Consider the following 26738-nt stretch of genomic DNA (forward strand, 5'->3'; position numbering starts at 1 on the left):
AGAACAAAAGCATGACTTTCCTCCCAAGAAGCTTGTTCTTCTTATCCATTTGCTGAAAAGAAACCCAAACCTGATCTTTTGGCCCAATACAAATAGGGTCAGAGGAACTAGAGCTGAGGGGGCCTCAGAGGCCTGAGGAGGCTTTGTTAGTTAAAGGACCTCCAGCTCATCATGTATCCCCGGAGTCTGGATTATGGGAGAATTCAGACTCGCTTTAGTTGTCTATGTTCCATCCCCAGGAGTTAGGATACCCATAGGAATCTGTGTGGTTGTGACAGATTTTAGGAATCTGGGAATTTTGATGCCTGTCTTCCTTGTAGGAGTTTTGATTCTGTTTCCCTATATGAAAAAAGACACTTGCTTCAAAAAGTTGTCATAAGATTTAAACTGGAATAAAGATACAGCTACCTATCCCATCACTGTATACAAAGCAAGAGCCCAACAAATCCTTTATTTATTCATCTATGATCATGAGCCTCAGATGCAACGAGGAAACTATAAAATGGCTTGACTACAAGAAACCAACACTATATTGCCATCTAAAATTTACTCTTTTGTTTCCTAGTTACTCAGCTTATTTGTTTAGGGATTGTGTGTTTCGGGGGGGGGGGGGGCAGATTAGAGTGTGTGTGTGATGAGACTATATGTGTTATGAATGGTCACCTCAACCTTTGCCAGAGGATACTTTAAATTTCTTCCCAAAATGTTAAAATCAACAGAAAGGATTAAGAAATAAGCTGGGGAGAAAGGATGTCAAGGTGTTTGTGATACAGGTGGTGGGAAGAGGAGCAGTTAATTAAAGAAACTGACACTACTAATTCAAGAAATTGATACACAAACAGAGTGACAGTTTCCGGTGAGCCTGAAGAACAAACCCTCCCCCCCCCCCCCCCCCCCGTAGGTACCCACACAAAGGTATAGCTACCGCAGGTGTACCAAGGTGTGCTGGCAAAAACAAAAGCAAGATGTCATGAACACCTATGCCAGGGACTGAATCTAGGCTAGAGTCTGGGAAAAGCTTCTCTAAAGAAATGAATGACGCTTAAGCTGAAAATAGAAGGATGGATAGAAATTACCCGAAGAGAGCAGCTTTCCTAGGGAGAGCCCAGTGCTTCCTGTCTTGGAAACGGAACACTGCTTAATGGGTTAAGCTGGCATCTGAGAAAAAGGAAGATAACAGAGTGGCTCAAATTCAGAGACAGGCACAAGATAAGTAGGGCAAGGCAGGAAGACCCAGAGAGCTACCAGCTGGGTCCTTCCAAGATGTCCCAATAGAGCCCCAGCTATCAGCAACATGATGCTGCCCTGGAACTGGACAGTGACTTAGCTCTAAACTAGGCCATGTTGTCTGTCAGAAAGAGAAAGGAGCATTCAGAACTCAATAAGAGCCCAGTAGCTGATTCTGCATGAAGGGTACATTTGTTATATCATTCTCTCTGCTTTTATGTATGTTTGAACTTTTTCATAATTGGACACTTTAAAGTTAAAGAAAAGAACCTTTTCTTACCAACCAGCTGCAGTCTTGTGAAACTGGCCAGTGGCCAGGTGTTTCCCTGAGACTTCAACCTTTGGCCTGACTGTTGAAGGGGAAGGTTATGCCCTCCCCAGGGAGAAGAAAAAAGACAGGTTCATTCTCTGTAGAAAATCGAAAAATTAGAGCACTTGGTTCAATTCCCTGAACCTCTTACATCTAGGGAATTAGGCTATAAATCCTATGAAGTATTCTCTGGAGATTTCCAGGAATTCTAGTTTACACCCAGACCACAACACGGCAGGAATACCGATTTTATTTCACAGTTAAGCATTTGCAGTTCAAACTGAAATCACAAAGAAACAGAATAGGGAAAGGATGAAGAATGGTGCAGATCTTTTAAACATCCTATTCTCTCTTTGGTTATGGCTATACATATGGAGTATTCTTGTTTCTTTTCTTCCCTCCCATTCTTCCTTCCTTCCTTCATCTCTGAGCATTACACAATGCATTAAGGGGAAAAAATAAACAAGACAGTGATTTATCCTTGCCTAAAGTCCCCCTGTAGTGAGAAACAATAATTAAACCACACAAAATCAAACATAATCAAAAACTGTGATAAGAGCTGTGAAGGAAAAGGATGGGTTACCTGATATGGAAACATATCCACGAAAAGAACAAATTTGCATTTGGAAGCAAGAAATTGCCTTTTCTAGTCTAGAAGTTTCAAAATTAAAGGGACCTTCACATTCTAGTTTTTTTTAGTTATTTTTATTATTTTTTAAAAATTTTTACAGACTGCATTTTGATTCATTGTACACAAATGGGGTACAACTTTTTGTTTCTATGGTTGTGCACGATGTACATTCTACTATTTCCAAGGGTCTTACACAAACTACCCCACCACCAGACCACACCTCAAAATTTCCATCCTCTCACCCCACCACACTGTGGACCAAGCTTCAAATGCATGAATTGGGGAGGGGGGTGGTCAAAAAAGGGTAGTTTTGATGTCAGCTACATAGAACATTATTTCATTAAAATGACTATTTGTTTTTAAATTATTCAATTCCAAAATATGTTCCATGGGAGGAAGAAATAAGGAAAAAGAATAGTAGAGTTGAGGCCAAAAGGGTAGGAGAGATGGAGACTAGAAGGAGGGAAAAAGGGAAGGGAGGGGAACAAGTGCAGAAAGACATCCTAAAGAGAAACTATGTTCATAAGAAGCAAAAGAAAGAGGGAAGAAGTGTAAAACTTCACTGTTCGCTTGTGCTACATGATATTGATCTCCATCAGTTCCCTTTGAATTGTTAGTTAACTAGCTAGTGTTAGACCCACAACCCTTATTGTTAAAAAAAAAAAAAAAAAAAAAAATCTTTATTCAAAATGGACCAGAATCTTAGATATCCTCCGAGAAATGAGCCTCTGGCTTATTAAGCAGTGTCTTCAATAATTCAAAGGCACAGATCAGACAGGCTAGAAGTAGCCTCCTCCAGCTCTAGAGGTTTAAAAATCAAAACTCTCAGATTAAAATATTTCCGAGTGTGTTATATTCTTTACCAATGCCTATCCAAAGAAAAGGAATATCTATTTATCTTTATAATCAGTCCAAAATGATGTAATAAACTGTCATACCAACATTGTGGCCATTGAACTGTTGCATCCAAAGTCAGATTGATCATCTGGGCTGCAGTGCAGTGAGAAAGCAAAGACACCTGGCTTAGATGGACATAATCCAGTGACAGAGGAAAAGCACAAAATGGCATTCATCTGAACTGGTGGATTTGGGTAGCTTTGTAATGGTGTTTCAATCAAGCTGCACATAAAACCTTGTTCTTAGAACTGTGGCAGCCTACCTGGAAATTCGTGTTCCCTCTCATTCTGAGAAGGCATTGCACAAACAACAGGGAAGATAAAGGGAAGAATTGTGTTCTTATCCAGAGAAAGCAAAAATTGTCACTTACAGCCCAATTGTTTCCAGGTAACTTTCCATGTAAACAGTCAGACACACAGTAGGGGAGCTGGAAAAAGCTGGTAACCCTGGGGTGGGTCTTTGCTGCCTGCCTGCCGAGCTGGAGGTTCATGGAATGGGAGGGAGTGGGAGGAGACCCTGAAAGCAAGAAGATCCAGAGCAGCATCCTAAGCAATGCCAAGAACTTAAGGACTAGCTGACAAAAACTGGGGTGCAGAGGGTGGCGGGTGGTGGGGAGGCAGGCAAGAAACAAAGAACCAGAGGGAAAGCAGGCAACAAATCTAAGAGAAAAAAATCAAGTGGATGCTGTTTCCTGGGACAAGGGTGACTTTTTAGATGTTTGTAGGCCCAGGGAAGAATCCCGTAGAGACAGGGGAATGGCATGCAGACAAAGGCAGGAGGATAGGATCTGTTGTCAAGGACGCAAGAGGTTTAGTTTCAGGGTGGATTAAGGACAACTTTCGTCCGAATCAAGAGGAAAGCAGGAAGGAGAGAAGATAGACCACTTAACCTCTCAAAAGCAAGACTCAATTTTTTTTTTTTCCCAGTAAAATGAAATCATTGCACTAGGTAAGCTCAGAGGTCTTATCATCTATTTTAACATTTTAAGAAATGATATAATCCCTTTGAGTCCCCTCCAGCTGTTTTCATAGTTTGATCTTAAGGTTTTCATGAATGAAATGCTGTTCATTATTTTGAAAGGCAATACCTAGAGACACATTATTTATGTCCTGGAACCACTGAGGGAATCTCTATATTTTGGTATTTTAGTGATGTGAGACAAAAAATATATTGTTCAATGTCACTTACATATTCCTGACTGGGAGACATAGACTGAAACTAACAAAAGCAGACAAACCCAAAATGAAAAGCATTGTCTTTCTTTTTTGAGGTACTAGACTCCTCAAAAATTTCAATGCCATGCTAGTCTGAGAAGCATAGTGAGACTCTGTCTAAGAATAAAAAATAAAAAGGGATGGGAAGTTAAGTTAGTGGTAGAGTACCCTGGGGTTCAATCTGTAGTACTGGGAGAAAAAAATTCAATGTCAGAAAAAGCAAAGAAAGTCTAAGCCTATGAAAACATTCCAGATTAAAGAAAACTACATTGATATGGCAACTAAATACAAGACCTTATCTTAGACTTACTCGTGTACCAAAAAGAAAAAGATTTGGGATGGATATTTGTTAAGGTCAGTTGATGAAACTGAAATATTGAAGGTGGATTAGGAAGAAATATTAAATTGGCTGAGATTGATAACTTTACTATGGTTTTATTTGCTTTTTCATAGTAAATAAGCACTGATATGAAAATGAAACCAAATAATAATGTAGGCAAAAAATACATAGGTATTCAATGTACTATTTTTAGTTTTGCAATTTTTCTATGAGTTTGAAATTATTTTCAAATAAAATCTTAAAATTCACTTTGTCAGCTAAAGAAGCATTCTATGCCCCCATACAGCAGATGTTCCGGAGAACTCCACTCCGATCACAAGGCAGTGCCTTGCTGAGCAGATCTATCTTGACACTGGGAATAACCACTCTGATATTACTTGTGTAAACAGCAAATGATTTAAGCATTTCTGAGGCAGGAGTGAATTTGTAATTGAGCTATTGCAATTTTTAATTGATAAAACTGTAATATTGAAGGTGGGCTAGAAAAAGTGGATTAGAAAAAAGGAATGCTAAGGGACTTAATGCTAAAATGGGCCCATATTTCTGTTCAGACATGTTTGTATTATAAAAAAGAATTGCTAAAAAGAAGGAAAGGAAAATTATAATCAAATGAAGGGGATAAATTCTAATCATTGCTGAAGAACAGAACTTATAAAACAGGTAGACAGGATGGACACGGCATTCCTCTATAGTATAGACTCTTCATTGCAAGATATAGAAAGCAAAACTGATAGAAAGTGCTCCTTTTCTACTGCCAGTATATCATCTTCAGTTCCCAGAGAGTCAAACATAGACTGGATTACTCTTTTAGGACAATGAAACAAAAAGGGTAAATATTACAGGAAAATTTGAACGAGGCTAATTTTCCTATTCTTTTAGACCTAGTGATAATTTATGATGCTGTGTACTTAAAGTTTGTTGAGTATCTGAAAATCTTGAAACCAATAGTATTTCAGATTAATTGGTTGATTGATTGATTTTCTTTTTTGTTTTTCCTTTTTTGGTTCTGGGGATAGGACTATTTGCATGCTAGGCAGCTGCTCTGCCATTGAGCCATATCTTCAGCCCTGTATTTCAGATTTTTAATTTTTGGGGGGGGTGTAGATTGAATACTTGCAATTACAGGAGATATCTTAGAGGGTCCAAACACAAAATTCATTCGTATTTCATGTACACCTTATACACATAACCTGAAGGCAATTTTTTGTTATCTTTACTGCATTTGCATTTTGACTGTGCCCCATCACGTGAGGTCAGGTGTCAATTTGCCTTTGTAGTATCATGTGGGCCCAAAAACTGTTTTGGATTTTGGGGATTTTAGGATTTTAAACTTTGTGACGAGGGATGTTCAAAATGTTTTTTTTGGTGGTGGTGGTGGTGGTGGTGGTGGTGGTGGTGATTTATTTTTTAACTGCTTCGGAAACCATTCTTATGTAACATCTTCCTGTAGGAACTGAGAGAAACTGACTTCCCTATTCCAATAAGGGTGCTTGCTCTTTGGTTTGCACAAACCTTCCTGAAGGTGGCGCTAAGCACCAGTGCTTCCTGCTGAAGGCGCTTCTGTGAGAACAGAAGGGGTGTCCCAGCATAGGTGAGGTGTCCAGGCTAAAAGCAAACCAAGTACAGCCTATTCAAGAGGCAGCAAGTCTGCAAGTGACACAGATAAGGGGTGAAGTATGAGCAGTTTCTATGCCGTACAAAAGCACTGAAATTAAAATGACACAACCTTTTGTTCTTAGATCCAAAACTGATCATAAATATCATTCACATAGACATTATTCTGTCATCTTTTTTCCATTCTCTCTCTTTCCTTTTGATTTTTAAACTCTTCCACTCCTCTCTTTTCACTTCAGAATTTACTGTATAATTGATATGGCTGTTTTCTACTGCACAGAAATTGAATTATCATAAACACCTTTGTCTACTGGTCTGTAACTAACCAGAAATATTACCACAGATAGCTTCCTGTGACTTACAGGAATGAAATATTTTTGCACTGACCTGGAAAAAACAACAACAAAAAAAAAATCAAAGACCTGAAGATCCCGATACCCCTGTCCAAGCATTCTACTAGTTTTATTAGGAGGAAGTACGAGAAGTGGATTTTGGAAAACATTTTCTTCATCAATAGTTGTTTTTTGGAGTTTGAGTTAATCAAGGAGAATGGGTAAGAAGTGATTATTGAGTTTGAATTTTTTATCAATTAAAGTGGCCTCTTTCTACAAGAATCATATTTTTTACATTTATTTTTCAGGGATAATAGACAACAGCTTTTTTTTTTTTCTATAAACATTGTTTTAAAAAAGAAAAGTACTGATTCCATCATAAGCTCCTGGAAATCCACACACCTTCTATTATTTCTAAAGAGGGAAGTAATAATTCAGGCTGGTTATGATTAATAATAGATCTGATAAAGGAAAAGTCAGTTGAACTTTATAGTATTTGGAACTGTTCTTAGCCTTGGTAAGTCTCAGTACATCTCCTTAAGTAAACCAACTGCATTGGAGATTGATGTAACACTCCAGTGACAAAGAGAAATTCTCCCAAAGATATCTCCCTTGGGAAACTGGTATGTTTTTAGGTAAGCTCTGTCCATATTTGGATCATAGACAGAAATTTGAGACAGAGTAAATGGAGTAAGAGTATAAGAAGGTAATAAAAATGATTTCTAAAGTTTTGAGATCTACAAACCAAATGGGCCTGATAAAATAAGAGGAATGACTGAAAATGATTTCAATTCAATCTTTATGAAAGACTAAGAGATGAATGACAATGAGTAAATACTTCTTTTAAGAGAAAGGTGGTAGGCACAGAAGAAGCTGCAGGGAGAGTATCAGATTGTCCTGAGGATGAACTGCACATTGGGCAGCACAAGAAGCACTGTCAAGCTTGTTATGTGGACTTCTTTCCTTATTCTAAAGAAAGAACAAACTCTCTTTTGGGAAATGAGATGCATTTATTCTTGCTTTGAAGCAGAAAGGTAAACCATGGCCCCTCAAGCTACATACCTTTCAACCATGGAATCTCCACACTGGTAGGGAGCCCTGAGATCAGCCACCTTATAAATGAGGATACCCATTTCAAAGGTTGTCCAAGGTCATGTGGTAATACCTGGCAAGTTGAACAGCAAACCCATTCCATCAGCCTCCAGCCTATGATTATTTTCCCACTACACAAAACTATCTCCCAGTCTATTTATACCGAATACACAGAAAGTTAAACTCTACCCCTTTTCTACATCTCAGACTTCTTGCTGCTTTTGAGTAACATTTCTGTTAGTGTCAAAGCCTTCTCCATATGGTTGATACCCTAGAAAGGATAGTTAAGGATCCCCATCTAAGTGAGAAGTCCAGTAAAAACCCAAAGAAAATAAGAAACTTTGCTGAGTTGGAAGCCTGTCCCAAGCCCCCAGCTCCTTGCGACTTGACTTCCAGGGCATCCCTACATCTCACATTTGACAGAATGTCTTCCTGTTTGCCTTTGTAGGTTTCACAGCGGCAGCCTCCCTGGTGTCCTTGGCTTGGGCCCTGGCCTCCTACCAGAAGGCCCTGCGGGACTCTCGAGATGACAAGAAGCCCATCAGCTACATGGCCGTCATCATCCAGTTTTGCTGGCACTTCTTCACGATCGCAGCCAGGGTCATCACATTTGCCCTCTTTGCCTCAGTTTTCCAGCTGTACTTTGGGATCTTCATCGTCCTTCACTGGTGCATCATGACCTTCTGGATCGTCCACTGTGAGACAGAATTCTGTATCACCAAATGGGAGGAGATTGTGTTCGACATGGTGGTGGGGATCATCTATATCTTCAGTTGGTTCAACGTCAAGGAAGGCAGGACACGCTGCAGGTTGTTCATTTACTATTTTGTCATCCTTTTGGAAAACACAGCCTTGAGTGCCCTCTGGTACCTGTACAAGGCTCCCCAGATTGCAGATGCATTTGCCATCCCAGCGCTGTGCGTGGTGTTCAGCAGCTTTTTAACCGGCGTTGTTTTTATGCTGATGTACTATGCCTTCTTTCACCCAAACGGGCCCCGATTTGGGCAATCACCAAGTTGTGCTTGTGAGGACCCCGTCGCTGCCTTCTCTCTGCCTCCAGAAGTGGCCACTAGCACCCTGCGTTCTATCTCCAACAACCGCAGCGTCGCCAGTGATCGTGATCAGAAATTTGCGGAGCGGGATGGGTGTGTACCTGTCTTTCAGGTGAGGCCGACGGCCCCGTCTACCCCATCATCTCGCCCTCCACGGATTGAAGAATCGGTCATAAAAATTGACCTGTTCAGAAATAGGTACCCAGCATGGGAGAGACACGTATTGGACCGCAGCCTACGAAAGGCCATTTTAGCCTTTGAATGTTCCCCGTCTCCTCCTAGGCTGCAGTATAAAGATGATGCCCTTATTCAGGAGCGGTTGGAATATGAGACCACTTTATAAAATAAAAGGACTTGCAGGAGCCACAACATCCAGATGAAGGGGTGACAGCAGGGCTGTGGCAATAGTGACACTTCATCTTACAGTAGGGCAACAAGCTGTAATGTTCTTAGTCTGCCCATCATCCTGATTATGGTTTGATCTTCCATCAGCTAACTGCCTGCTGTTGGTCTTCTTTCAAACCAGCAGCACCAAAAGTCTCTTACTCCACCTGAAGGAGCAACACCAGCCCAGTATGACTGTTGCTACCAAATTCCTCCTGCATGGTCTTGGAGCACATCCACCAGAGGGCACTATTATTATGGAAGAGTTTGCCTCCAATCAATAGGGTGTTTTAATGGAGTTAACTGATTTTTGCATAAAAATATATTCAGTCATACACACACCAATACACACACACACACACACAGTCCTCTATCAAAATAGCTTAGGTGATTTTCTCAATGCAAAGCTCTGATTCCTGCAGAAATATAAAAACAGAGAGAGAATATATCTCTAAGACTCCAGAGGAAAAAAAATAGTACTACTTAGAAAAGAATTCATAAACCATTTCCTCATTTGGAAACCAACATCATGTGTGAAAAAGCCTATTCAATAGACAGCAAACTCAAGTGTGTTTACACATGTTTTAGCATTGGTGGAATAGTTCATTTTATACACATTTCAGGATTTGTTTTTTAATTTCCAATTTTCAGTTGAGAACATCTTTATGACAGGAATCCTATGCAGCACATGTATGGCTTTTGACAAGACCAAGGAGCTCAATAACTTTGTGATGTAAATTAAATGATAATCATCATTCAGTATTCAATTGCAAAAGGTTAAAACATACATAAATAGAAAGTGGGGAAAAAGAGGCAAAAAGAGAGTCTGATTCCCAGGCATGTGCAGCTCACATTGGAATGTAAGCACAGAGCCTCAGGAGAGGAGCGGGCTGCAAGCAAATCTTTCTGCAAACAGAATGAGTGTCTTGCTCTATGAACTTGGGCAGGTATGATTTCAGGAGACGCCATGCCACATCTTTCTAGTGCCAAACTCCATCCAACCACAGGACTGACACGGAAGCCCCAACAACTAAGAATAAGTGATGTGAGCCCCCCGAAAGCAGACAAGAGAATGAACAAGTTCTCCACTGTGTACAGACTTACCCACTTCCCATCCAAGGTCAAAGTGAGGTCTCTTTTAGAGGCTTTGGGACAATTTTAGTAAGTATGAGCATACCAATGCAGTGAATACGCTATAAGGAAACCCTTCTGAACTGATCGAGGGCTTATCACTCTATCCAGCTAAGATTTGTATTTGAATCATCTGTAAAGTCACACTCTTAAAACAAGCTTCTGGGTTTTAAATACCTCCGTACAGCAAGTAAACGTTCCCTGCTTTCTGTTCTCAGTGTCCTTGGTCATGGTGCTTTTTGTTGCATTAAAAGTGCCGGTCAAACTTTGATAGTATTTTTTTATAGTTGGTGCAGAGTGGAATAACTCATGGATTATTTCAATATTTTTGTAATAAAAAATATAGGGTATACATATAGGCATCATCACTTTTTTTATAGACCTGGAATCATTTAAAGTACTTTAAGCATCATAATCACTTGGGATGTCAGAAACTGGTCCACAAATTCATCAGCCTGCCTCGGCAGATTGAAAACACTTGTCTCTTGCAAGATCACCCTACTTTGCAAGTTGGTGCCCCCAGGAACCTGGCCAGGGGTGCTATAAGAATATCAGGTGAAGAGAGAAACAGCCTAACTAGAAAGGGCTTGTGAAGACTGGCCAATGTTTCCCAGGAAATCAAAGATGTAAATGATTATTTTCATCCATTCATTAGAACAAAACTGACCACAGTGGAAGATGTCTTAAACTTCTTTCCCTGGTTTTATATTAACCCAACTGATAGATTAAAGCTTATTCAAGTCACTAAAGAGAAGGAAAAAGTCAGATTAATGTAGTTATTTACTTATTTGGACTGTCCTATTCACTTAAAGTGGTCAAGTTCCAGAGCCACTGCCTGTAATATCATCCACAAACTGCTGTCCCCATGAGGACATCCACAGGAAATGACAGAGGGCTCAACCTAGGACTCCTTTTGGTACAAAGCCCCAAATCAATTTTTTTAAAGATAGACAATTTTTACCAGTAGACATGTTCCTAGTACTCCATGACTTGATCCTCCAAGCAAGATTTCCACTAAAATCAATACTAATCATTTTGGGGGATGTGGAAAGATTGACCTCGTCACTGGTAAAGCTCCAGGAGGACCCTCTTCTTGTCAGCAAATGGTGAAAACATTCCACCCCCATTGTAGAAGGAAAAAAAAAGATCATTTTGGCAAATTCTTCACCTTTGTGCAGAACCATGAGTTATTAGCTTCATTAGTTCCAAGATAACTTTTAACTGACGATCTTTGGAAATTGAATTTCTCAGTTGAACTACACCTTGATTCCATGAGTAAATAACAGATTACAGTTTAATAGTGTCAAGCAAACAAACACAACAGCCCCTTCACTCTTCGATCATGTAAGTTCTAAGTTATTTCTCAACTTGATCCCTCACTTAACATGTTAAGATTTGAAAGAAGAACTATGTAGATAAGAGATAATGTACTGTCCTTTATCTTGGAGGTGAGATTAGCAGTCAGGAGGGTGTAAGAAGTTTGAATTTTTCAGTGATTTCCTCAATACTGTAAATGTTGTTATTGAACATTCTTGAAGATTATGATGTTTTAGTTAACAATGAATTCTTGCTAAGGAAATGATATATATCCTTCATGTTATAAATTACAACTTCTCAGAAGATTACAAGAACAACTACAACAACAACAACAAAACTACTTCAGAGGTTAAATCATGATTTAATCTTGCTTCTGTGATTCAGAAAGCACAACACTGCCATAAGACAACTTCTATTAGTTTCTAGAAGCATAGATAACAGAGTTTAAAGTGTTAGGATTTAAAGAGATGTCATCAATGTGCAAAGGAACAAAGTTTGTTTTTGTGTTTAAATTTTAATTCTTCCTAAAATTTTATTTGCAGTCTGACATTAAACCCTCAACGGAGAGTAACTGAAGAATAATCCAAAAGGGATGAGTGATAGTTAGCATACAAATGGAAATAATGGGATTCTTTATCTTCCATTCTGACATTCCTGGACCTGAGTTCACTTCAAATCTATTAAGTGGGGGTTTCTTTTATCATTCACTTTTTTTCATAGTATCATGACATTTTCTAAAGGAAAAATACTTTAACTTTGTTTTTCCACTTTCAAACTAGTATTTTAAAATTAAACTCTATATATCCTAGCCATGCAGAGACTTTTAAGTATTTGCATGAAAGAAAAAAAAAAATTTTCCCTGCAAGTCAAATGTGGTTCTCCAAAATGACTATGTCCTTTAAATCATCTTCACACTTCTACATTTTTCTAGTTAACTATGAGTTGTCTAGTTCGGCGATATAACTTTATAGACACTCAGTTCCTATTCATTTAAGATTAATACAAAAAATGAAATTCTCTTATCAACAGGTCAAGATCATGTGATTCAAGTATTACCAAAAGTAAAATACAAAGATAATCTGAAAATAAAAGTAATATGAAGAATTTATGGTTAATTCTTAAATGTCCAATCTATTTTGCTCTAGGAATAAATGAAGTGAGAGTGCTGACCAATTAAAAGTGAATGAGAATAACAAATCTCATTGATGGCTTTTTATTTTTAATCCTACACAGGTATGTTACTAAAGTTATAGAGAAGAAAAAAATAAAGAAATAAAATGCCCTTTAGTGCATATAAAATTGTATGCTACTGACACATGAACTTTTAGATAAGAAGCTCTTTCCTGCTCCTTTTTCAAAATCAACCATGCCTATAAGACATTGACACACTTGTGATCTTCAGTTGAAAATACCTCCACACAGTTCAGCACTTCTTAGCTTAAATGAACTTTATCACTCCTTAAAGATCCCATTTTTGAAGCAGCTAAGTAGAATGGTTTTGTGTGCTTTCAAAGTTTCTTTCCCTGAACATATTGAATTGAGCAGAGGAAACCTCTGATGTCCTCACCAGGATTGTGTAAGGTTACACATTTACTTTCAAATGTACCAAATGTCATTGAGTGGAAACGCATTCTGACATAATGTTTAGACAAGAATACAGAGACTTTTTTCCCTAATGAACCATTTTCTAGACTAAATATATTCTCTCTTGCATTCTCAACACATCTTCGCCATTAGCCATTACAGTTTATATATAAAGCTTGGATGAGATGCCTGCATTTTTATGTTTCTAAGGAAAATTCCTTAAAGCCTTTTTAAAAATAGCTCAGGCTGTCTTTTAGAATATAGCTCAGAGGATGGTAAAGCACAAGGTGATAGCACAGTCATTTGTATAACTTTAGTGACGGATGCAGACCAATTCACATTCCTTTATCTTAGCAATCCAATGTAACTTTTGAAAATAATCAAAATCCTGCCAACTTGTGATTCATAACATTCCTTCTACCTGATGCTTGAGCATTTCTCCAAATGGCCAACGGTGGGTCATTTTGCTCTAGTTCCAATTTCTGAGTCAACCTGCCTTATATCAGGCTGTGAAATGATCTGAACATTTGGATGGCATCTCCTCTCCTCACTTGGGCACCTGTAAGGCAGCATCAGGTCACTGCAGAGTCCCTGTAGACATGTGTTTCGTCCAACTGCTGTCCTGAAAAATGGGCACATAGAAAGACACTCCATGTGTGTCCAAGATCAACAGTCTCAACAGGACCATTACTCATGCTAAAGTAAAATTGTGGAATGTGGATGGAATTGTATCAAAACATAATGAGGCCTTTAATTTTGCTAATTGTAGCAATTAAGCTAGCTGACAAGCCTCCTGCTCCCACAGAAGAAAGCCAAATGAAGAAGTGACAAGTATCCATGTGTCCACAAAAACAAGGGGTTCAGAAACTCTCCCCAGAGTGGCTGAGGTGTCATATGGTCTCATCATTCATCTGAAGCTCTTTCTCTAGATCGCTCAAGGGGAAAACTATGAGTCTTTTTTGTATTATACACAGTGATCTAGCCCAGAAATGCAAAACTCAGCAAACCTGGTAGCCTATGTTCCACTAAATAAAGGATGACATAATATCCCTGACATGTTAAAATGTTTCTATGTTATACTGACATAGACTATGTCAGAGATAAAATAAATTGAATTTTTGCTTTTGTTATTTTTGTTTCATAGTAGATTTTCTTGAGTTCCGTTTTCCATATCGACAGTTGTTATGGTTAAAATTTGGAACCTCGTTCAAAAACTCATATTTTAGGCAATGAAATAATGTTCAAAGGTGAAAAAATTGGATTATGGGAGCTCTGATCTCTTTAGTGAATTAATCCATTTGCTGGATTAACAATTTGAATGAACTACTGGGTGGTAACTGTAGGCAGGTAGGGTGTGACTTGAAGAAATAGGTCCCTGGGGACAATGCTTTGGGGCTATATCTATCCCTGGCCCCTTCCTCTCTCTCTACTTCTGGGCTTCTATGATCTGAGCTGCTTTCCTCCACCATACCCTCCCTCCATGATGTTCTGCCTCACCTCAGGTCCAAAGCAATGGAGTCGGTCAGTCAGGGACTGAGTTCTCCAAAACTGTGAGCCAAAATAACTTTTCCTCCTCTAAGTTGTTCTTGTCAGGGATTTTCGTCACAAAACAAACAAAAAAAGATTAAAATAATAGTTTCCCATTACTATGATTGAAAGTTTATTGTGTGCCTAGCACTGTGCTAACGAACCTTATCACTGCCATCTGGAGTTAAGTATTTCCATATGATGAAACTTCAGTTCAGAAATGTAAGCAACTTACCAAAGGCTCTGTAGCTAGGAAAGAGTAGAGCTCAGAGTTGAGCCTAATGTTTAACAACTGAAAAACCTTCTAAAAGACCAACGAATATGCCACCAAAGTTCACTCCTGGTATAACAAGTCTTGAGAGTAAACAGAATCATGTTCTGATGATCAAATTTTTCCTAGAAATTTTTATTTTAAAGTCAAAGATGTCTTTCAAAATGAAAAGTTTTAAAAAAAGCTAATGATGAGAAATGGAAATCTTATCCTTTATAACTGAGTTTTTCTTCAACTCTACTTCAGAATGGGCAGATCAATGCTGCTCTTCCTCTCCAGACAAAGGTGCCCCCATCATAGTGCTTCTCTGCACTAAATTAAGTGATAAATACAATTTAACTTAATACTTCTTCTCTTGTGTTTTATACATGTATGATACTGTCATTCAGTTAGGACAGAATGAAAAATAACTAAACCCCACTACTTACTTTGATATGCTGAAGAAAGAGAAAGGGAAGAGGAAGGAAAGAAAAAAGGAAGGAAGGATAGAATGGGATAGAGTTAACAAATATTTGAAGTGGCATCATTTTCCTATTATAAGGTAATTCTGTTCCTGCAATCATTTTCCCCTAAATTTTGTTTACTATCTTGCAGGTCACAAAATTTAATATTTATGATGATTATAAAACCACTAGCTCAAACCATCATATAAGTCTAGGAACCTTATCTTACATTGAAGGGTTAGATACAAGAACGTAGCAGATATTTATCCTATAGTTAATGAATTATAACTGATGTTTTCTTTCCCTTCTCACTAAATGTAGCATCTCTGAAGTTCAGCAAGATGACAGAGTTTACAGCAATGGTGTCATTGCACATGAAGTTGTTTGTGCGCTGTTTGAATTGATTCTTTAAAAGTAGCCAATAATAAACCAAAACTTTCTCAACCCTCGTGTTTTCTTTTTAATCTTCAACAGTCTGAAGGTAATGCATTAAAATATGAGTAGTCATCTGTCCTCCTACTTTAATTGGGTTCAATCAGATTTTTAGGAGCTTATGTCAAAATAAAAGTCACTAAAGTTTAAAGAAGATAACCTCCAAAAGAAATCTAAACGTTGCTTCATGACCCTTATATTATAGGTGACGCAACTATGACCCAAAGAGATCAGGTAATTTTTGTAATCATTATTACATACACTACACATTTATTGATTCAATCTGTCATTCATACAACAAGCATGACTTCTATTAGTAAAACCGCCAGGCAATCCACAGTCAAGCACAGAAGGAATCCTGCATTCATTACAATACGATTATGAGCAGCTGAGGCAGCTTTGTGCTTTCAACTTTAACTCTTTTTCTCTAGCACACTGCTACTTCTTTTTCCAGTATCTATATTTAATTCCATCTTAAAACAGTAAGGAAACATAAGCTTTTCCAAGACTATCCTGTAAGCCTCACAATGAACAGTTCACACACACGATGACAAACATAAGGTAAGAATTTAAGTGCAAAGATAAATTTGATGGCTGCCAATAAACAGAAAAGCCACTTTATAACTATTTTTGTGGCTCTCCAACAGTAAATATTTTTTAATCAAAGTCACAAAGCAACAACAACAACAAAATGGAAATACTCTCTTGGCACATAGTATTTGTCTCAAAACCATCAGCTCTGAATAAACTTTGGAGATAGGCCTGCGAATTCCTTTCAAAAAAAGGCAAGAAATTAGGCATCCCCCCTTAGTATTGGAAGTTTTCCAATAGGTTGCTTCTTTGATTTTCAAGAAAGCAGAATTCATTTGTACATACAGAATTTCTCCAGCATACTAGTTATTTAGGAATAACAATTTTCGAGACTAGTCTCAGGTATTATAACTTCGGAAGTCATGCTAAAGCATGTCTCCTGTGTCCAGAGCAGTCTGCTGCCTTATGTGTCAGGAGACAGGGCAGCCAGCCTCACACCTTGTGGATATCACACTAGCATTGTATACAATCCAAGTCACTCCTACAATGTGACCCGTAGCGGTTGACTCCCAGAAATGGAGGCAGTATACTGTTAAAGATTACTATTAACTTGAATAACTAATTTTCTTTCAGTGAAATAATTCTGGTTAGGTGACTTTTAAGACTATCGGTCTCTATGGAATATACATAAGGAGAAGAAAGAATATTAATTTTTACAAGCCCAGAATACTTGAGAGAATTTTTGGTGAGTCTCATTAGGCATTTAAAAAGAAAAAAAAAAAAAAAGAGTTAATGTAGTAAAGTTAATACGTAAGGTCCCTGATTTCTAGGTTCAAGCCACCATTACAACATTCATTACCACGGTTATCACTCACCACACAAGAGGAAGCCCGTAGTAACTAATTAAGATGTTTGCAAAGATCATATCTAACATCAAATCAGCATCAAATTAATTAATCAAAATAATAAGCAAATATTATCAGCACAGTGCCAACACGAAATTTTCTCTTGTGCTATTGTTGAAATCTGTCACCTACTTTGTTATTAGAATTTCAGAAAATGTAAGGTTTTGTGTTTTTATTATACTTCCATCTTCCAAATTAAGCAGGTTGGCCCTTTCCTTTCTCTTCTGCTTAATTTGCATTAAAATGGAATTAATCAAATTCTTCAAGTGCTGCAAATAGGAAGGAAAGGAGATGTTGTGTTTAAGCTAATCTAATTTAACTTGTAGTGGCATTCTGGCATGGAGTTGTATCCGATCAAGACTTTTAAATATTTCAAATTAATTCATTTATCCGTAAGTTCCAAAACACCTCTGAGTGGGTTGAAAATATATTTCAGGTTTCTATGATTGTAAGAAATTCTTATTTAGACTACAAACCCGCAGAATATGTCTTAATAAACACCAGCATTTCAATCCACTGTGATTCTGGAAAATGAGCACTTGTATTTGAAGGTGTTGGTCACTGCTATGTTCACAGAGCAATTAAACTTTGACCTGTGGTTTTCTATGGAGCCCCCTGTGATTTCTTATTCTATTCAAATTGGAAGAAATAGAGCACAAGCCTGTAACCAAAGGAGACCTGTCAGCTAGTAAAAGAATTGTCATTTTATATCCTACTTCCGAAGAGCTAAAATATTCAGCTTTCCTTATTAGCCTTTCTAATGCATTGTACATAAAAAGGAAGTGGATCTCCAAAGTATGTTTAAAAAGACTGAGGTGAAACATTTTCCTTGTTCTGAATCGGAGGCATGGCACTCTGTGAAAGGATATAAATCTCCGCTCCTTTAAGAGAGGGGAAGGGTGGCCGTGAGCCAGTGATGCTCAGAAATAGTCTCCACCATCCCAAAGCTGCATATTGCTGATGCTATCGATTCCCTTCTTTTTCTTACAGAAACATCTTGGAACTTGTCAAGTTGTACTGGCGGTGATTTGCAGTTAATTAATTCAACAGACACTTTAATCTTGCAAATTCTTGACTTGTAATATTGTAATCAAGCTATTGCAAGGGAACAGTAATCCGTTAGTGAAAAAAGGAGCCCTTGGTTCTGCATCGTGCCATGACATGCCCAGGCCAGAAGAGAAAGACCTCTGTGCTGCAGAGCTATGAAATCATGCTACCTGGTTCCTCAACACTGATGCGCTGAATATTCATCCACCTCCTTTGTTTTTGCCAGTAAGCACTACTTTGAAAAACAAGTCAGTGGATTCCTGGGGGCTTGTGTAGCTCAGAGAATGGGTATAGGTCACCGGAGACTTGCTTCCAATGGATTCAAATCCATGTGTTTGGGAATGGAAAAAAAAAAAGTCACTGTCATCTGTTTAATAATTGATCTGTCCAAATAGAGTTGCTGCTTTTATTTCATTTCTTGAGACTACCATAGTCAGCATTGTAATAACGGATTCGTAAAACTTGAGTTTATAATTCAGTTTTAGAAGTCAAATCTGCATGGGTGTAACTATTGAATAATTTGATGCTTGCCTCCTGGGTGATGACATTTCCAGTTTCAAACTGAAACCCATTTCTATGTGGAGTTGACGGCCCCATTGCTTCTTGAATCCTGCAAAAGCTTGGTTATAAGCTTTAAAAGATCACCAACTGATATTCTTAATGCCTAGATTTTCACTTAGAAGTAAACAGGTGATATCATAATTTAAAATCATAGTTCTTTTTCCACTTCTCTTATCTCAAAGAAAGGTCAAAATGAGGTTACAGAAATTATCAAATCATAGCTTCAAAGTATGTAAGAGAATCAGGCATCCATGTGTTCCTATGGTTTTTGGTCTAAATAATTGGTATCAGTTTTAGGGATTAACTCCAGAAAAATGAACAGAAGTTATCAAATGCATCTAATAAGCAGCCTAGAAGTGAGAATTTGAAGAGGAAGAAGCAGGGATCATTTTTCCTATGTCTGAAAAATGCTGCTCTTTCCTAAATGATCACCTTGGTGGTTATGTACAAGATTTTCCCAGGGCTACTGATTTTTCCCAGTTACTGACACTAGTATCATGGCACGTGACTTTTCAAAACTAATTCTTTGTCACAGGTAAAAAATGAATGGTAGAAAAGTGGCCTAATGCCTTGTGACTGATTTTCAATTGCCAGGCTATGACAACTAACAAGTTAAAGAAAATGTTCATTTCCCCACAGCTAACTTAGGCACAAAAATACTCCGTAATGTACAATATGTTGCCTGACTGTGGTGATCTCAGAGCAATAAACAGTCCTCTTCTACAGGTTCACTGGAAAGAGTGACTTCAGCAGAGCTGAGTGTCAGGACACAGGATTTCTATTAATGGAAAGGCCCAAGTACAGTGATTGAAAAGAAACCTGTCAGTAGTCCATTAGAAATGCTTTCCTTTTTAGAGCAGAAATTCAAAGTACTTACTGCCATTCTAGAACTATGACAACAGATTTGTCCCCTTGGAAAAGGCAAGGTCTGATTAAAGTGGGGAGATGGAGGATATGTTGGTACCTTCCTATGTAAGATTGACTCTCCCTCATGATCATTCTCCTTGATCACTGGTTCCCATACTGCTCTGCATACCAAGAGTGGCTGATAGATTATAAGATAAGATATTCAAAGGTATTATAAGTCATTCTTGTTTGTCCAATGCAAACCATATACTTATCCATCTTTTTAACAGCAATGAGATTCAGGGTTACCATGGCCTTACTCAATGTCCCATTGTAAATATGCCATGACATCACAACAGCCTTCCTGTCCAAGCCCACTCAGCCAGGTTTACCAGTATTAGCCTCTTTTAAATGTAATTTGGATCTTGATTCTACCAGTCACCTAGTCTGTGTACTTATTCCCAAATTAGAAAAATAATTCTTCTGAGGTTGATTTTCAAAATAATGGAAGCAAAAATAAATAAATAAGTGAATAGTTAAGTGACTTTTCAACATAGACAAAACCACTGAACCATTGATAGCCCTAAAGCTCTGATTTTTCCTCATGACTAAGTTTCTTTTCATTTGAGGGCTTTTGATGTTTGAATTTTCCAAATGATTGCTGAACCATCTTTACTAAACCAAAGTAGACACTATGGAGTTATTAAAAAATAAAGACTGTCCACATGAATGCAAACATCCCAATGAAAAGCGGAGAAGCAGGTCATTCAAGCAGTAAATTGGCCTTCATGATAGCAAACATCTGGATACTATCTGAAAGAGTCCAGATGTTTGAAGCATACAGTTTTCCAGCTGGTTGTCTGGTGTTGTCTAGATAGACAAACTGCTCAGGTGTACTGGAATTGAACTTCCTTGTGCAGTAATCTATTGCTGGTGATGTTCTGCTACTAAAAGTCTCTTTGTTGTGCAAAGAGAAATAAATAATGCAGAGCCAATGTTATGTGATTTTTATTTACTTTCGGCAAATGCATGAAGGGAAGAGGTTTGGGAGGCTCTGTTCTGGGCACTGCAGACATGACTGCAGCACTGAGCTCTGTAAGAGCAGCAGTTCTAGAGTTTCTTTCCAGGCAAGAAAATGAATTCAGCCTTCACTGCCTTCTGTAATTTTATTATTGCTCTTCTGCTGTTGGTGAATCTTTATCATTCACAGTTCACTTGACAGAATTGTTCAAGGGAAAAACAAATCTGATGAGTTTTTTTTCTTCAAATAGAAGTTTTAACTTTAAGCATTCCTTATCATAGCTTAAGTCCCCAAAAAGCTGCCTGATGCAGTTTTTCCATGGTGAATTCTATGGTTTTCCTAGATAAAAAAATCTGATTTTTCCTAAATCAAACAAAATATGTAACTTTGGGGGTTTGGTTTGTTGATAGCTTTCCAATTGCCTTACACTAACTTGTTATCATAAAAATGGAGAATATTAGGGTTTTCCTTGTGGTCATCATTAGGATTCCCTAGGAAAAAAGAAAATCATGACTTCGAAAGAAAATTTACCTTCTAGAAACAAAGTTTGAAATGTTCATACTAACTCTTGTATTCATGATGTTTTGTTCATATTTATTCTTTGTAACGTTACGAAGTTGATTTTGTTTCTTCTCATTTGGCTCTAGGTTGGTGAACATGTCCAATCTGAAGCTTGGCAGAAAGACAGAGAAGCTATTCAGACCAATTTTCTTCCTTTCAGGGACTGGCAATTGAATCCAAGGTGCTCTGCCACTGAGCTATATCCCCAATCCTTTTTTGACTTTTGATTTGGGACAGGGTCTCAATAAATTGCCCAGACTGGCCTTGAATTTGTCATCCTCTGGCCTCACTCTCCTGAGTCACTAGGATTATAGGTGTGTGCCACCACACCCTTGGCTTAGACCAATTTCCTTTTAAGAGCACTTATGTTGCAGAACTTGCTAGGATGCACTGACTATATGCAGGCACATAGAGCTCCAAAAGGTATTTGGTTATACAGAGATTTAAGGAGATTTTCAAGGACAATCTAAATAGTCTGAAGGTTCTTAGATAGTGTTTCCATTGTGTCAAATGCTACATTCAGTATCCATTAAGAAGAAACGCTTGGGGTAGTTAGGCATGATGTCACACACCTGTAATCCCAGTGACTCAAGAAGCAGTGAGACTTGAAGATCACAAGTTTGAGGTCAGCCTGGACAACAAAGAGACCCTGTCTTAAAAAAAAAAAGTAAAAAGGGCTGGGAATGTAGCTTATTGGTAAAGTGTTCCTGGGTTCTATGCCCAGTATCAAAAAAATGAAGAACTTCATGGTGTAGGCAATGAAGCTCCTTGCTGGCCTTCCTTACCTCAGATGCAGAAGTTTCCCTGACATCAAATGGATGTTGCACTGAGTAGCAAGGGCCCCCAGCTATGTGGTGTCATTGTCCTGTGCTAATTGTTTTGTTTCCCGCTTTAGAGGTCAGGCTATGATTGCGCTGTAAACTCCTGTAAAAAGCTTCAGAACCAGTGGACATGTGCACCAACCAAATTGGTTTTCCTTTTCTTTTTCAGAGTGATTTTTACTTCACTATATCCTTTCCCCAATCTTCTCACATTCATGCTATTGACAGTATGTTTAGCTGATTTCACAATGAAAAAGTAGTAAACAATTAGCAATCACAAAAGTAATAGTTTTTAAAGTCATCCTTAATTATGTGGTAATTGGTATGAAATTTATGGTTTAGTAGAAAACTGAAAAATCCCTGTGTTAAATATAATGACTATTTAAAATATTTGATATATCCATGAAATAATATCCTTTTATGCTATAGGATAAGTTTCATTCTGGATGCAGCAACCTCAGGGGTTATGGTCCAGTGTGGAAACAAAGGAACTAGAAATCTACTCATGTCTGCATCCTAGTCCCTGGTCCATGTCTTCAGCCTCAGAAACTCACATCAGCCTCATTTTTCCTATATGTGAAAGAAAGAGAATATTTATTTACCTACCTCATAGGGGTGTTGTGAAGATTAATGAGAGTTGGTAAAGCGCTTTGAGGTTAAAAAGCACTATCAGTCTGCTAAAGAATAGGGACACAGAGAAGAACTATATACAACAGGAGGGCTAGGCTGAGAAGTGGGTGATGGAGTCCTCTGAGGAACACAGCAGCAATAACTAACCAAGTCAAGAATATAATTATTCTTCATCACTTGATATTAGTAAAGGTTTTCCTTTGAAATTCTATGTCAATTTTTTTTTTTCATTATCAGCTTTTTATTGTAAAAAGTAACTCCTCTCATACAGACATTGAGACTCTTGGTATATATGGGCCATTTTCTTGTAAGTCAAACTGAATTTTAGTAAATGTTTATTTAAATGCATCTAAAAAATGTAGCTCCTGCAAGTGTCTAAGAAATGTGTGCACATGATCCCAAACTGCATTTTTTTAGAACATGTGTGTGATGCCCACTTGAGTTCTGATGAGGCTGAATGGTCTGAAATCCACTTCTAGGGAAGAGGGTTCCTTAATGGATATGCTTGAGATTAGATTCTGGGTCATTTACACTGTGTGTCTCTTTTATCTTTAATATGACGTATCTCTCCCTTTACAACCCATGGAGAAATGTAAAGCTTTGTTTCTGCTTGGAACTTCTGAGTTGATTCATTTTCACATCATATACATATTTTAAATATTTCAGAGAAGTGTTTACACAGGGCTTTAGTAATATAGGGATTTCCATGTGCTTACTTGCGTACAGATGTGAATTCTTAAAAAGGAGAAAGGAGGTGGTTGAAAAACCTCAGAGAATATCCTGTACAACTCCCCCAAAAGAATGTGTTTTCTCTTAAGTGTTAACCTGATTAGAACTAATGCTAAAAGAAAAACAAAATGATTTGGACTTAAAAATATTTGAATTTTTCAAGTTATGGAGGCAAAATTATGAAGTAGTAACACACTCATGAAACAGTAACAGTGCAGATAATGTTTTCATGATGTGGCTTCATGAAGCACAGTTCCCGATTAACATTGTAACCTTTTGAAATTATTATATTCCTTTGCAAAATTTTTGCATGTTTTTAAAAAATATGAAATAAGGCTTCAGAAAGTTTACCTTGAGTAGAAGGTTTAAAATCATATTGTGCTTGGAGCTGACAACACTCACATTCAATATAATCTCTTCTGATTCTAAAATCTAGTTGCCAATGGTACATCAAAGTCTCAAAATTTCATATTGGTTAAACATTTCTAATGCATGGTATTAAGCTTTCTGAAGCATAAATTTAACCTAGGCAATTTTCTACTTCATTTTTAAAATTTGTACTACCGCACCAGACTTTAGATAAGTATTGTTTTGATAGACCAGTAATATGAGTATTGTGATTCAAAAAATAATTTGAAAGTTGTTGGCTCCCTACCCCCAATATCGATATTTTTCCAACTCAAAATGCATCAGAATATCCTTTTTGATAGAAAGGAAATGTCTATTTGTTTTTATTTGTTTTTGCACAAGAAAACTGAAGTTGACTATTTGAACCAGATTCAGGGGCTTGGAGTAGAAAAGAGGCAGTTTTGCAGGTGGGTTGGATGGGAGGAAGGCAGTAGGGACAATTTGTCCCAGGGAGACTTTATCACAAAGATGCAAAATAGTATCTAAATATGTTTAGAGCTGAACAGCTCTTTGAAATGATAGAGTCTTGATTCTTCATCAAACACAAAAACAAGTGGTGACAACATGTTATTTAGGCATAAGCGACACATCTAATTATTGAAGGAGGAAGCTTGAATCTTTTTAAGGACTGCATGGAACTTTCCAGTGTCTCCCGAAAATTCGAGACACTTTTAGAAAAACTAGTTTTTAACAAAGACATTTGTAATTACATTGCTGTGGACCAGTCGTTCTAGAAACATCATACCTGTGATGTTTTGTAAAGTTAGTTGTCAACTTTCATGGCTACTTCTTGTTAACATCCTATTCCATAAACACAATATTAAAATATAATAAAAACACCTGCAAATTCTCTTTTGCTCAAAAGAAATGTCTCCTGCCTTATTTATATCTACCCACATCACTGGCACATTATTATCACAAAACTCCTTTCATATCTATATGATATGGGAAAAATGGGTGAATCTTTTGGTCAATTACTTATTGAAAGTCTCACCTGAAACTTTCATTTGGAAAAGGGACAGGATGACAAGGGACCACAGTTATCCTGGTGTGAGAATTTCACCTCTACTAAATAATTTCTGGTTTTCTTCTCGGTAGCCAAACAGCTCAGTAACTTCCAGAATGATAAAGGGAAGGTTATGCAAATATGCTTTTCCATTCTCAGAAGGAAGAGAGCAACAAATGAGCCAGAAATTTTCTCTCCCCTTCAAACCACTGAATTTAGGGTTTAAGACGAAAAATTGCTAAAGTGAGGATGAAATCTTTCTTACTACTGAAACTTTTCTCAGTTTTCACTAATTTAATTTTACACCTAGAATTGGAGTTTCCAGTGATAATAATCAATACCATTTTATCTGATGGCTTTAATGCAGAAATGGTGAAAGTATCAGACAACTGGGTATAAAAAGCTCATCTGTCCTCCCATCCATTGTGGATGCAGATATGGAAACAAATACTACTACTGCTCATATTCTGGTTTAACTACTAACATCTAATGGAAAAACAAGCATTTTTGCTCAGTATTTTATTAAACCATAGCATAATATAAACCTGCTTCCAAATGGCAAGAGTCAGTTTGGTATGGACATTTGCTCTTCATCCTCCAATTTGTTTTAAATAAAATAAGTTTCACATCTAACTACCTCAGCTACTGTTGTTTTACTTAAAACCATGAAACCATGCACTTTGTAATTGACAAGTCTTTCATTTAAAATTTCAAAAGGATACTTGGTGCAAACTAATTTTCAAAGATTTGTATGTGACATAAACAACCCAACCTCGGGAGGTTGTAATTCATTTTACTTATTTCTATTTGGAGTAAAATCTTCATTTCCACTCAACACCAAGAGAAGCTGCTCTGTATTTGCTTAATTTGCCTTAAATATTTTGTGCTCCTTTCTCTGTTCAATTTTCATTTTTGTCGTTGTTGTTCTTGTTGTTTTAAATTTATCTTTGAAAAAAAAAATGTAACAGGTGGCAGATGAACAGCAAGTTGATGAGAATGGACCACTAATTTCTCAGTTCCCTCTTGTCCACTGTCTGCATGACATTCTGATTGTGCAAAATTGCCATTCCTGAGTGTTTCTTCTCTCCATTACAGAAATATGGTGTGTGTGTGTGTAGGGAATGGTGAAGAAACTTCCCCTAGAGTGAGCACAGTGCCTGGACCCAAAGGAAAAACCTTGGAGGTTCTTGTGCTTTTACTTTGTAAACATTGTACAAATGTATTTGGAATTTTATTTGAAAAGAAGAACTAAACAAGTTATGGATTTGTTTTCCTTCCTGTAAATATATATATTCCAATTTCATGTATCTGAACATTCCTTTAGCATTGGGCTCATAAGCGTGTCTTTATCTGCTGGAGGCTGCTGTCCCCAGGCAGTGACCCCGAGTGCTCTAGTTCAAAGCACAGTGCGTGGAGTATGTGATGTACTACAGTACCATAGTTATTTTGGTCTGTTAAGTAAGTTGCAATTTGTGATGAAACGAAGTGGAAAGTAGTACTTCATAAAAAATAAATTTCCTTGGTTATCTGATTTTTCTTGTAAAACTTTAAAAAAGAAAGAAAAAACTTGAAATTTTATATATTTGGATTTTGTAGATTTTTTTTTTATTTTATTGCAACACAAGGTACCAAAATCATTAAATAAAGTACACTGTGGTCATTTTAACAGAAGTCTGAGTTTCTGATTCTTGTAAGTCCAGGAAGAGGGCAAGAGCACATTTTGTATAAGGTAGGAAGTTAAGAGAAGATCACAAGCACAAATACTATTATGCAGACTATGGGCATGCTTGCTACAAATGAAAGAACTATGCATTCAAAAATTAAAAAAAAAAAAATAGACCACAGAATTCAAATCAGAAATTAAGCAAATCCAA

At 37.4% G+C, this 26738-nt stretch overlaps 1 protein-coding gene across 4 annotated transcripts in view; it reads left to right on the plus strand.

Moving 5' to 3' along the window:
- Nucleotides 1–26485, plus strand: part of XKR4 (XK related 4) — a 431016-nt gene extending 404531 nt beyond the window's left edge. For 2 of the 4 annotated variants that reach the window (XR_013763249.1, XR_013763250.1), the window contains exons 3-4: nucleotides 8106–11568; nucleotides 18225–26485. Coding sequence is in view for 1 of the 4 variants with exons in the window: in XM_079136655.1 (XP_078992781.1) it covers nucleotides 8106–9052 (947 nt within the window). In the remaining 3 variants the exon portion in view is untranslated. Of the gene's footprint in view, nucleotides 1–8105; nucleotides 12706–18224 lie in introns of those variants that run through there. The other 2 variants (XR_013763251.1, XM_079136655.1) reach the window with 2 other exon arrangements.
- The last annotated feature ends 253 nt before the right edge of the window (nucleotides 26486–26738 follow it).

This window comes from Sciurus vulgaris, assembly GCF_902686455.1.
Source record: "Sciurus vulgaris genome assembly, chromosome: 1".
Taxonomy (NCBI): domain Eukaryota; kingdom Metazoa; phylum Chordata; class Mammalia; order Rodentia; family Sciuridae; genus Sciurus; species Sciurus vulgaris.